The sequence below is a fragment of the Tachypleus tridentatus genome, chromosome 12 (assembly GCF_004210375.1).
Source record: "Tachypleus tridentatus isolate NWPU-2018 chromosome 12, ASM421037v1, whole genome shotgun sequence".
Taxonomy (NCBI): Eukaryota; Metazoa; Arthropoda; class Merostomata; order Xiphosura; family Limulidae; genus Tachypleus; species Tachypleus tridentatus.
Genome location: NC_134836.1, coordinates 41,605,007 through 41,618,991, shown reverse-complemented (window position 1 = coordinate 41,618,991; position 13,985 = coordinate 41,605,007). Strand labels below are relative to the sequence as shown.

Below are 13,985 nucleotides of genomic sequence, written 5' to 3'. Positions count from 1 at the left end.
TTTCTAAGAGAACATTATATTATCTTTATCGGTAAAAGATGAGCTTGTAAACCGCTTTAGGCCAAACAAGAACTGAAATAGTGTGTTGTGTACCTGGACCGTTTTAAAATCAGTTTCAGTCGAGATAGAACACTGAATATTGTTTGAGTTTGCAAAAAATGTTTATATAAATTATTTGTATTGATCTATTTATAATAACCGTTATCATAAACTGCATTGTTGTTTGTATATTAAAGTATATTTATGTTGAGAATGAAATTTGTGTGTATCAGTCTTGTTGGCAAATATCATAAATTTGATACATTTAGACGTTCAATTAACTGTTAAATTAAAATTAAAATTTCTGGCTATTTGAAATCGTAATTCCTTAACCACGTAACATAATAAATTGGAAACTCGTCTGATATAAATTATAATACATAACAAGTCGCAATAAATTCATTGACACACAGATTTTTCTTGCGGCCATCATCGTCAAATTAACTGACTTATCACGTGACTTTCTCTACTCAGTCAAGGACTGTTGAATTCCCGCCAAGGTCGGCACAGATCAAGAGCCTTCACGGCTCAAACATCTTAAGACCAATTTAACTCCCCCCCCCCCCTATTATCAAAAGCACTATGTTACAATTGCACTAGGATGATAATAGGTCATGCTTCATGCCCAGATGGCGCTGTAAATTGCTCCTAGAATGCCATAAGGTGTCATTATGTCATGCCTAGAGCAGTAGCATTGTGGGAACTGTACTTTATATTCCGCACAACTGTTGTTCGACGCATCTCTTGAAAGCTTATTTAGTTTAAATCTTTAGAAGTTGGTAATTCTGTGGTTTCCATACACGTTTAAATTGTACTAGAAACAAAAGTAACTGTTGCCATTACTTTCTGACGCCATTTTATTTGTATTAACGAATAGGTAACCAAGACTTTGTCGTCGTTCTTTCATGCTTACTTGATCAAGGATTTCGTTAGTATGAGATTCTTGTCTTGATTATTATGTTTTCTACATGATTATCTCATGAACTACGCAAAATACTTCTAACTTAATCACATATTGCAACTTTTAGTTATAAGAATAAATTACAAGTATATAAATATATATATACTGCTGGGAAAGATAAATCCTTTAGTTCTTTCAGTGAAATATATAAACTGTTTGAGAGCGTTTCACTTCGAAGTTGAACAATATCGTACATACGACAAAAAATACAAAAAACTGGTTCACGCAAGTTTCAAAATCAATAGCTGATGAACAGTATAGAGAAATGAAAGTCAAATTAATTCAAATTTAGGGAAAGAAGCACAAGTATGGCTTTTCTCGAAATTTAAAACTTGCACGTATAATTCAGAAGTATTAATTTTCAAGAGTATATTTGGAAACCTCATTGTACTGTTGTCACTGGTTTTATTGTCTTCCGCAGCTTTTTACAGATTTTTATGGCTAGAAGACAGGTTTTTATATCACAGTGGTGATATACGTATTGAAAAAAAATCAGACACATTAATATGTGAACATTTGGCTGTAATCTGAGGTTAGTAATAGATTAAATCGTATTCTGCGATTATAGTCATTCTTAACAAATCTAGATACAATATTTTTCATTGTTGACCGTTAGTTTGTAGAAACTATACAAAACAACGGAATACTGGGTGTAGAACATATCGTCATGCACTCAGATTCTGTGTTTGCTCTTGGCATTTGATTAACCCTTACTCATAGTTCATAAGCGTTAACTTGTATAACGAGTAAACTGTTTATCTGAAAACATGTAGTCACCAAGGTCAGAACTTAATGCTCTTCCTGCGTTTATCCACAGATTCAAGTACGTGTTATATTCAACATCTGTTGTAAAAGAGATGACCGTAACTAAATTAGAAGAATAACTTTAAGTAAGCGCACAAAATAATTGTGGCGATCATTTCAACTAAACTCGTCGTTCCATTCTGAAGATTATTAACATATCAACTCCTTAGGGTTCTATGATTCGAACATTTAATGTTTTGAATCGCTATATTTTACTTAGTTGTATTTTTTTTTCTTCTTTCCAACAGATGTAAGAAGAAGGCCACCTGCCACAAGCGTATATCAGGTGAGTCTTTTATTCGTTTGATTTTAGCACTTTAATATTGGAAATATGGAAGAATTTACGTGGTTTTCATTTGCTGTATTTGTTTAGGGCATGCACCTATTTTCTTCATCGGTGCATCTGTTAAATACTCCATTAAGGATACAGAAGTGTATCACAACGTGTGAGGCGAGTTTCCCAGGGGCTCATTTTTTTTTTCTCAGGGGGTGGGGTGGGCAATAAGGGTAGAGTCAATTGTGCAATAATTCAAAATTAAGCGTTTTAATATATATTTATTAATGAAAATAATACGTTGTAAAGGATGTACTGTTGTACATTTATTTTAATACCTGCGTTGTTTCATTATAGGTTGTTTTTTATGCATATTGTTGTATATTTATTGCGCAATTCCCGTCTATTCTCTCAAATTTTAGAAGATACTCGGAATCAATAATCAATATGTGGTTTACGTGTTTTCGAACATTGTTGAACGTTCAAGAATTTTGCGTGATTTAATATATAAAACCGACGCGCCGAGAGATAGTTATTCTTATTCATTTGCTACAGTCAGTCTACTTATAAGCCTTGGAAGCTATAATTGTGGTTAGCGCTTATTAATCGGAAAACTTCAGAATTTGACCAGGAACGTTTATAGATTTATAACATCACAAATTTTAGTGAATTACTTCGGACGTTATTATTTCTGCAAGGATATTAAATATGTTCATCGGCAATAAGTGAATTTGTAACTGGTATGAGGCCAGCCAAGAAAAGACAGCGTTGGCTTAAGCGATGTGTAACAGTATCAACTCAGAATTAATTTGCTTGTTGTGGATCTGGGTCGTCGATAAAATATTCAGTTCTATATCGGATGTACGACTCAATATTTTCTTTAAGTTTGTAAAACAGATGTACATAAATCATTATTTGTAATAAGTTATTATAAATTGTATTGTCGTTTGTATATTAAAATATACATGTTGAAAAAGAAAATAGTGTATATCAATCTTGTTGGCAAATGTTATAAATTTGAAACATATCGAAATTCAAACAGCTGCTAAATTAAACTTTTCGGCTATTTGAAATTGTAATACATAAAGTACGTAACATTATAAATGGAAGACTTGTCCTAGATAAATTTATAATACGTAGCAAAGTGATTGATTAAATCAACACATACACATATATTATTTTAACGTGTATCCGTGTATTACATCATGTCACTAACTCATTCTTTCACTCACTAAAAAACAAATTATTTTTTAAAGGGGCGTTAATAGCAAACGTTTGGAAAATATCATGTGTATGTGTTTTCTTAGAGCAAAGCCACATTAGGCTATCTGGTTAGCCCACCGAGGGGAATCGAACCCCTGATTTTAGCGTTGTAAATCCGGAGACATACCGCTGTACTAGCGGGGGTCTTGGAAAATACACTAAAAACGCTTGAATCGCATCGCCATTTGTCTTTCTTACGATTATGGGGTTGTTTGAAAATACATTCATTATATATTTAACTGCATTAATTCAGTCCACTAATAAACTGAAATGATAAATTGCCAGTTATGTATAGTATTTCCGTATGATATATTCCTAATTAACGCTTCTGTGGTCTGTATACGTTAAAATAAATCGTTAGTTGTGTTTTAACCATCAAACACTTATTACATCCTTTTTATTTATTGAAATACTTAGTGAAACTTCGGACTGTGCAGTGGTTATTTTATGTTTATTTTTTAATCTCGCGCAAAGCTACACGAGGGCTATCTGCGCTAGCCGTCCCTAATTTAGTAGTGTAAAACTAGAGGGAAGACAGCTAGTCATCACCACCAACCGCCAATTCTTGGTCTACTCATTACCAACGAATAGTGGATTGACTGTCACATTATAATACACCCACGGCTTAAAAAGCGAGCAGGTTTGGTGTGATGAGGATTCGAACCCGCGATTCTTAGATTGCGAGTCGAGCGTCTTATTTTATTTATTTATTTATTTATCTTATTTTGGCAAACTGGTTATTTCTTTTAATAATGTGTAATTAATTATTTTATGTGCTGACGTAGGAGTATAAAAGTAAGTATTAGGTATACTTCTAACAAATACAACTATATAATAAGCAGAGTGATATGTTTTGTGTACCGTACGTATCTTAAGTATGTGGATATGCTTGTTGACTGGAGTGTAGCTGATTATTCTGTACTTGTGTGTTTTCTCCCAAAACCAAGAGTATTGTAAGGGGTTTCTTGTTTTAACACGTATCCAAGTCTCTGAGTTAACCACCTGATGCTTGTTATCAGTGTGCAGAGCAATTTGAAATACAACTTTCACATTCTCTTGCTCAGTGTGTTACGGAAGATCAAATTAAGGATTGTTGAGCGTTTTGACCCACATTTCTCAACTCCTTCTGCATTTCGCTGTCTGTAGTCAGATGCGAGAAGGCAGTCACCCATAATATGTTGACATAAATTACAGGTGTTAAAGGTGTAGTAGAACTAAACCATCATGTATTTCTACATTTATGATTCCCAACCTCCATCATACTAATTTGCACAAACACCCACACAGTCCGTAATGTTACGTGTTATAATTTATCTCGAACGAGCGTCCGATTTAATGTGCACCATACGTTATGTAATTTCAAACATCCGGAAATTTTATTTTTAAGTTAGAAGTTAATTTAAAGTTTATGTACTTATGATGTTTGCTGACAAGCCTCATGCACAGAATTTTCTTTCTTAACACAAAGATATTTTAATATGCAAACAATAATATAACTTATAATAATGATTAGTTATTATAAATACAGTATTTCCCGACGTCGAAGACGTACCCCATTTTGATCAGCTAAATTTTGAAAGAAAGAAAGAAAGAGATAAACATAAGAATAAGGTTGCATCAATCTTACCAAGATGTTTCGTGGACTATTTAGTGACTTACGTTACATAGATCCTCTTGCTCACTTCTTGTTTTTTATGAGCTATATGCTTATCGTATCTACTTTTCGAAAGTGTGTACCTTATGTTACCACAGAAATATCTGTATTATTACCAGTAATAACGTTATTCTAAGCCTGAGGAGTTAAAACGAGTGCCAGCATTACAGTGTCATATGTACGGTGACCTGTTCTTGTTTATTTATTTGTTATTTAATACTAAGTAATTTGTACATTTTATTGTGGATCATACAGAGAGGTTTGGATTACTGTCTAGTATCGAAACGCTACCTTTAAGTTTTAGGCATATGACCAACGTAGCCTTCGGTCTGGAAGACGTGGGGTAAATTTTTGAAACTTATTTTGGGACAAAAATAGCGTCTTTGACGCCGGGAAATACGGTAGTTATTAAAATTTGTGGTTTATTTACAAGAGTTTTACAAATTTTACAGTCTTTTATCTGACCTAAAACCGAATATTTTATTTATGGTCCAAATTCACGACGAGCAAATTCTGAGTTAATACTGTTGCACCGTGCTTAAGCTAGTTTTGCTGACCTTACGCCGCTTATAAACTGATTTTTTTCCCGACGAAGATAATTAATGTCCTAGTAGAAATATTAAGGTTTGAAGCTAATTCATTGACGTTTGTAATGTTTGAAAACTATAAACGTTCCTGATCAAATTCTGTAGTTTTCTGATCAATAAGCGTTAACCATAATTATAGCTTTTGAGAAATATGGTGCACTGACTGTAGTGACCAAACAATATTCTATTTCTGTGTCTCGGCTAGCTTTTATATCAGTTGGGCGAGATTCTCGAACGTTCAACAACTTTCGAAGATACTCTTGTTTTTGTAAAACATACGTTGTTGATTCATACTCTTGAGAATCTTCTACAAATTTAAAGAATACGCACGACTTGTGCAGTACACGTCACATGCATCAAACTGAAATAAACGCAAATATTAATACAAGTGTATAACAGATATACTGTTATATTCTCCATTTTGGTATAATTCTTACCTCAGGAAAGTGACGGTTCAAGATTATGGTATGACTTCTGTGAACTATAGCCAACCTCGGCCTAAGGCGAAAGTTAATACAACTTTATAACTACTTGCATCCTGTTCCCAGGAAAGTTATGTAACTGCAGGGCACGTGCGCAAAAATATTTAAACTTATTACTGAGTATGTCTGAATAAAGACATTATTATAATTAAAATACAATGGTTTAGAAATGTTCTATCCCTGTTCAAGATAAGAATTTTTGCTTTTAGGGCGTAAAGTCCATTAAATTGCTTTTTGAGGTTTCTGATTATATTATCCGTTGTTTTGCGAAACCACTTTGACAGACCACTTATAATAATGATATCACTTCATTCTACAACAATATAGTATTTAATTTTTGAAATGCGCTTCTTTAAAAATCAATAAAAATGCTCATTTAGTACAATTTATGTATTTATCTATTTTGATTGATCACATTCCTCTCTGTATCATTAACCATGAACTGTGTGCTAATTAATTTTTAGCTGCGGCATAACGGCTACAAGAGTGGCTCTGAATGCAAACATTTGGTTTATAGCTCCGTAACCTCTTGACCTATTTTAGATCTAATTACAGTTTTGGACTCGGGAGGTCAAACCTTGTCATTGATGTGTATTATATTAGATAAGCCGAGTTTGTTTTGCTTTTCAAGTATAAACGTTTAGCTTATAACTTCATCTCTTGACCGATTTGAGATCTAATTACAGTCCCGGCTATTAAGGATTTTCTCTTGTTTCTTAAAATTAAAACAGAAAAAAAAAGACGTTAGATTTTGTTCGTAATTCTAGTTGGCAAGATTCTTTCAGTTTTGTAGTTAACACTCCTACGAAAAGACGTTTCTAGTCCTGATTTCTTCAAGCCCGTTCCCCTGGCTGTGGTTTCGCTAGATAGTAGATAGGGACAGTGGGAATCTCGTTAATCCATTCATTAATGGATTTAAATGGCAATTTCATTTAAATACAAAATTATTAGCCTAATATTAATAACCTTTCAAGTTGCTCTGAGGCATATTAGGCCTCACTTTTCGTAGGAGTGTTAAGTAACTCGACTCTGTATCTGTGGATTGCAGGTTCGAATTCCGTCACCAAACATGTTCGCCACATATTGTCTCATCTGCTGGTTTTAAACAATTAAATTATTTTTGGCTTTTTGTTTTCTTCTTAGCCTTACATGCTACTCTTGACGTGCCTTAGGCTTACATTCATGTTAAGTATTGAAAAGGGATCGTCTTGGCAGTAGGCGTGGACTAAAATTGAAAACGTTTTGCTATTTGTTGTCGTTTCATGGTACGGCTTTATAGCCTGTAAATAACTAAAATGTATATTGATTTAGTTAACCGGATTTTAAAATATTGTGTAGGGTTGGTTACTAAAAGTTAAAAGCCGGTGTTAAATACTTTTAAGAATACAAGAACTTTCTGGTGTTTCTTACTTTAAGCGAGTTCAACACAAAACACATTTATTAAAATATTGTGCAAGTTGTATTCTTTGCTCAGACATGTACTTATCGCTATTGTGTAGCTGTCGATTTGTTTACTGTATTTTCTCTTCTGTTGCTTATTAGTAACAATATACTTTACTCGTTTCCATCGTATCATATGAACCTTTCGTTTAATTCAGTATATTGGCCCGTGATGCATTTGTAATTATTCTCTGAGCACAAGGTTTCCTCAACGGTCAGTTTAACTTAATTTAAAAACACTATTTACAAGTCCACGAGTAAGAAACTTGCACAGCTTGTATGTTAAATATTGAGTTAACGTAATACTGCCTTCCAGCATTATATAAGGATAATGGTAATCTTGGACGCAGAATGACTCGACTACTAAAACGTTTTCGCCCTGCGTTTAATAAACTTTTAATGAACACTTTATAAATTATCGAGAACGGACACGTAATACTGAACAAACATGTAAAATAAACCGTCACCGCCTCTGCCCCTCTGAAGGTTACGTTAGAAGTGGATGCTCCAATGTAGTCATCCATTACACATGGGTGTTGAGCTGACAGTCTAATTATATATCAGTGAGAAATGAGAATGAAACATGTTCGCATTCATTATAGATTTATTTTCGAAAACAATGAAGAGAGAAGTGTTGATAATTATTTTAACATTGTAAAAGATTTAGTGCTGTTTATGATTAAAGTATTGTATACACACACACACACACACACACACACACACACACACACACACACACAAAACGTGTTTTAATACCAAAATTTGTTTTAAATATCTTTATAATCACAATATTTTGTTTCAGAAGTTTCCACGTAAAATGTGCATTTTCAGGTGTTTTTTTTTGCGTATGCGTATTACTTTGTTGGGCATATTTGTTCGTAATTAAGCACACAGCTACACGTTAGGCTATTTGTGCTCTACCCACCATGGGTATCGAAAACCTGTTTCTAGTGTTGTAAGCCCGCAGACATGCTGCTGTGCCACTCGGGTGTGATGACCATATTGATTATAATACTAATGTCTTATTATAATACCCTACAATTTCTTAACCTATTAGAACCGAGGACATATTTTATGAATATCCAAGATGTATAGTGATCTATTAAATACTGATCACTGACTCTTTCTCAACTTGTTTTGAACTGCCCGTTCCACTGAAAATCAATTTCACAAAAGACAAAATGTATATTGTTGTTTACATATTTTTCGTTGTACTAAAAGTCATTTGGTAAAAGTTCAGTACTTTTATCTTTTTAAATCATTGTAAATAGATTTGTAATAACATGTGACTTGGTTTTTTTATTGTTGTTTCTTCCATCACTAAATATTTTCAGTTTTATGTTCTGTTTGTAACTTCATGTTTACATATTGTTGTTTCTCTTTAGATTGTGGCCTCACTAGGACTTGTCCTTTTCCACGCATTAGATTACGGCCTATGTGAAGATGAGGAACGAAATCTGAGTCAAAGTCTGGAAATTTTAATCGACCGAATGACTTCGGCAGATTCTGATGACCCTTCAAATCCTGACGACAGTGACAGCTCTGGTGACGACACTAAATCTCAAAATGCAGATGAAGGGATTGAAAAGGATTCAGGAGAATATGATTCTTTGGAGACAGATGATGAAAACAACAGCAAAGAGAGGAATGGATTCACGCTACACAAAGTTATTGAGGTGAGGTACCTGTTCTCCTACTGTTCAAAGTAAACGATCTTCTAATGTTGGCGTGCATAATCTCAAGGGTTCTCAATCTCTTCTGCCACAAAATCCACTCGGAAAATTCAGCATGCTGCGCCCCTTCCCAGTCTCTGTCTCTCTCTCTACGTGATCGTAATATTGACTTATTTACACTTTTAGTGAAAGTGATTATATATAGATGTGTAGCCATAGTTTGTAATAAATGATGCTGGTAACATAATTAAAAGTGTTTGTTAATACTGGTCCTACTAGGACAATCTAAGAACTTCAATTCTACACAGAAAATCTTCTGTAAATCACAATCACAAAGGCAAACAAAATAAAAGAAAACTCGTGTAAATTCAATCCACAAAAGTTACCAGTCATCAAAAGGCAGTTATATGGTTTCTTATTAGAGATTCGTGTAATATAAACAAAAATACATCATTGACCCACAAGGAATTCGGTGAATAAATAGTTTCAAAAGTGTGTCTAACAATCCTATGGAGTTGATAATTGATTTTAGGGTTAAAGGAGGTAAGCGAAACATCATTGTTCGTTCAGCAGTAATAGGCTTAGTGTACGGCGTGGCAGCGCACCTTCTACTCTGCCATGCGTCAAGAATGTCGTGTCTATTTCTAATCTGTGTACGCTAAACAAACACTTGGTATAGTTTGTGATGGTTCACGGCCATAGTCTAGGGTTTGTGCTAATAAATTAAGAAAAGCTGTATTTTTTAAATTTTATTATTAAATTTATATTCATAAAACAGCTTGCAGTTTGGCTTTACCACCGCCACTCCCTCTGTTGTACTTAAATATTTCAACCCAGAGATGTCCTTGTGGGCGTCTGGTTGGCGTTCGTAATGCCAACTACTGTAACTATATGTACGTTCCATAAATGCTGCGCCCCCTTTTAAACAAAACAACAACAAACTTTTATTAGTAGCTTCACATGTTGACGGATTTAAAAACTGATTGGCAAGTGTCCAAAACCTCGAAACAAAAGTCGTTTAATTATCGTTTGCCCTTGGTCATCGTGTAGGTGTAACAAAAAAACGAGCCAAATACAGTCAGAAAATGTTTGGTGGGCGGCAGTAATAATGGGTTTCATGAATGACGAAAATAAAAGCTTTTTAAATAATAAGGAACGATTGTATTTTGTTTATATGAACATATTGTTTGTGTCTCCGTGTGTAATTATTCTCAAATATTGTCTACTTAACGTTAGATTTTTTGTTATGATAATGAAGAATCCTAGAGATTATGGATCCAAGAAAAGATTGTACCATAGTAATAACAAAGGACTTAATCAAATTTAGGAAAGTCGAGTCTGTTTATCTGTAGCAAATAATCAGCTTATGCGAGCATAACCGTTGAAGAGTTTTAGTGAAAATCCTGTTAAATAGGCAGGCTTATAAGCATACACTGAAAGTTGACATAAACTTTAATGTGCTCTATCCTTATGACTATTTTATGGTATATGTAAGGTCAAGATTTATAACTAATTTGATATATTCATACACACCTACGTTGTTGTTGTTTTTCGGAAGCTGGTTCCTTCTTTTACGTTTTTTTATTTTATTGTGTTTCGGCGTTCCGGGGATATTTCGGAGGGTGTTGTACAATTTTTTCCCAAATGTGGTTATGGGTAGTAACGGCTTTTTGCTACCAATTTTTCCGGAATAAAAGTAAACATTGCCTAAATCACCATATTTCAGCTTCCAATTTTGCCCGAATAGCCGTATGTTATGTAAACTGATGACTAATTCCACCCCTCCCTGCACTTCTATGTTCTTCGGTAAAAACGAAATATTTGAGTTTATTTTAACCGATGGGAGTTTAGTTATTACAAAATGACTAAACCTTTTAACTAGGAGTAGAAATGTCTGGACTAACAGTATATTGAGGAGATTATAACGAAGGTTTTGGCGCCTTTAGACTAAGAATGGCTCAGAAATAAAATAAACAAATGGTGGTTTATTGTTTCTATAGGTTAATGTTGATTGTCAAATAGCTGAAACACAAGTGGACTGCATAACTGAGGGTTCGGAGTTCGAGACGTGATGCTACTGAACACTCTTCGCATCTTTAATGTGTGCACATATTGTAAAAATGACAATTCTTATTAGTTGGTTCAAAAAATAAAACGAGACGAAGCGCTTATGGCAGTATGTGTTGTTTGCTGGCTAGCTTCGTTCTTAACAATGATTCATTAGGTACAGATGTATCTGAAGCCCACATGAGATTGTGACCTGGCAGTTCATGTCTTTTTTACGAAGTATAGTATAGAACATGTTATTGGCATGTAAATGATTTTCTTTTCGTTAACTTTCTCTGTTAAAATGTTGCGCAAGTGGAGTAACAACCAAACGTTATGGAACCAAGAAGTAGAGATCGGTGGGATGCATATATTACTATCAAATACAATCGTAGTTAATGTCTTTAGAGATGTCGTACTCTCCCTAATTAACGCCCCTGAAAAGGGGAAGGGACTCCAATTTTTCACATGTGGTTTGTTGAATTCACTGCTAACAAATGTGTGTGTTTGTTTTCAATCAAAATTACAGTAATAAAATTGGAGTATGCGTTATATTACTATTGCTGTCACAAAAGGCAAGCTTTATAAAATTACTAGGAGGGGCGATAATTAGTTAGGGGGCTTTAATTAGGGGCAATACAGTAAATTAAATATCCATTAGTTCATCTATAGTGAATACGAAGTGCTTTGTTTGTATCTGGAAAGATAACACTGCACAACAATTTTTTTTTTTTTAAGTTTTGCTTTCTGAAAAGGTTTTGCTGATTGTAATAGGTACCTGGTGGGTATGCACAAATATAGTTTTGGTTTTGCTTCATCACGTAGGAACTCTGAGAAATAGACAGTTAACTGTTTTTTGGCAATAACGTATTTAAATACGCTTATGTTTCTAATACGCTATTAAGTTCAGCATAATTAAAAGTGTTTTGCTCCTGATTTTCGTTTGCATTCAATGTCCGGTGCATCACGTTGCAGTGTCCAACAGTAGTCAGCAAGTAGTGACGGATTCCAGTTGCCCTGATATCGTTTTTCCATTGTAGCAAAGACCTGGTGAAACCAAGATTTCGATGAAACGGTACGCGATGGGCAAATTTGAATGTGATTTTCGTGATCAGCAGCCAAAAATCTATAAGGAACACCCAACAGTGTTTAAAAAGCAAAAAACTTTGTTGTGCAGTGTAACCAATACCGCAATAAAAAAGTTACATTAAACAAGAAATAAACGAGTTTATTAAAATGTTTCAAGCCTTGATAATTTTGATGAAAAACATTTAGAAGGAAAACAGCTAGTCATCACCATTCACCGACAACTCTTGAGCTACTTTTTTTAACGACGAATAGTGGAATTGACCGTAACGTTATAACACCCCTACAGCTGAAAGGGCGAGCATGTTTGGTGTGACGGGAATTCGAACACACGACCCTCGGATTACAAGTCGAGTGCCTTAACTACCTGGCCGTGCCGGGCATAAATAAACCTCTTAGAATAAATAGAGAGGAAACTAACAAAACATGCATTTCGATCATTATAGAAAACGGATAAACAACCCATAAGTTCTATTTCAGTATTTTTCAAGTTTCTTATAATAAAATATAATACATACGTTTTCTTTCACATGTTTTAACTCCAGTATGTTTACAATCCAAATAAGCTGTTACATCCATTATACTAAGTTTCGGTCTGGAACACTCGTACTGAAATATAACATGCAAAGTTAAATACATAGCCTTAATTTCTTGAATATGTAATAGTTTAAACGTGTAAAGAAATATTGATATCTTAGATCTTACAGTTTAGAGTTTTTAGGGGGCAGCATAATATTCTGAAATATGTATGGATTTAATTAGTTTTCTTACAAGTTAGTGTACAATCTCCGTTATACAGTGGTACCTCGGTTCTCAAACTTAATCCATTCCAGAAGGCTGTTCGAAAACCGAATCAATTTTTCCCATAAGAAATACTGTAAATTAAATTAATCCGTTACAGACCTCCAAAAATTACGCATTATGAAGCATTTTAAGTGAAAATATTGCTTATGCTTATTTATACCCGTATAATAACACTTACATGCATAAAGTCAACCACAAAAATGATAAAAAACACAATAAAAAAACAATAAATGAAAATTTAACTGCATTTTACCTGTGGTCAGGAACGTGGAGAGTAGGAGGGTTATTATTGTTTGGAAGGGGAGTCATCTTCCATAAAAACGTCAGGTAACTCTCCTTCTGGGGTTCTTTCTCTTTTCTGTCTCTTTCCACCGCTACAACCTGCTTGAGACTCACTGGACCTATTTCTCACTAAAAACGTGTCTAATGAGGTTTGTTTCTGCCTGCATTTTAAAATGTTTCTGAAGTAAGACAGAGCATTGTCATTGAAAAGGTTTATGCTGCGGTTTGCTACAGCTTTGTCAGGGTGAAAGTTTTCCACAAAACTTTGTAACTCTTCCCATTTTCCACACATTTCCTTGATTTAGTGAACTAGGAACATCCTCTCTTCCCTCCTCCTCATCTGAAGACACTTCTTCAGTTGCCTTCTGTTGCTGCTCCTTCTGAAGGTCTTGGAGTTCATCCATGGTGAGCTCAGTGTTGTGGTCTTCCACCAACTCCTCCACATCATCACCACTCACATTTAAGCCCATACATTTGCTTAGTGAGAGAATATCCTCGACAACAGGCTCATCCTCAAAGCCTTCGAAGTCTCTATCTGCTACTGAGTCTGGTCACAATTTCTTCCAGGCTGAGTTCATGGTCTTCAAAGA

At 34.4% G+C, this 13,985-nt stretch overlaps 1 protein-coding gene across 3 annotated transcripts in view; it reads left to right on the top strand.

Annotated features, from left to right (window-relative positions):
- LOC143233130 (protein spire homolog 1-like) overlaps positions 1 to 13,985 on the top strand; it is a 125,083-nt gene that overhangs the window by 69,290 nt on the left and 41,808 nt on the right. For 2 of the 3 annotated variants that reach the window (XM_076469061.1, XM_076469062.1), the window contains 2 exons: positions 2,053 to 2,090; positions 8,890 to 9,180. In XM_076469061.1, coding sequence (XP_076325176.1) covers positions 2,053 to 2,090; positions 8,890 to 9,180 — 329 coding nt within the window. The remainder of the gene's footprint in view (positions 1 to 2,052; positions 2,091 to 8,889; positions 9,181 to 13,985) is intronic. The other variant, XM_076469063.1, reaches the window with a different exon arrangement.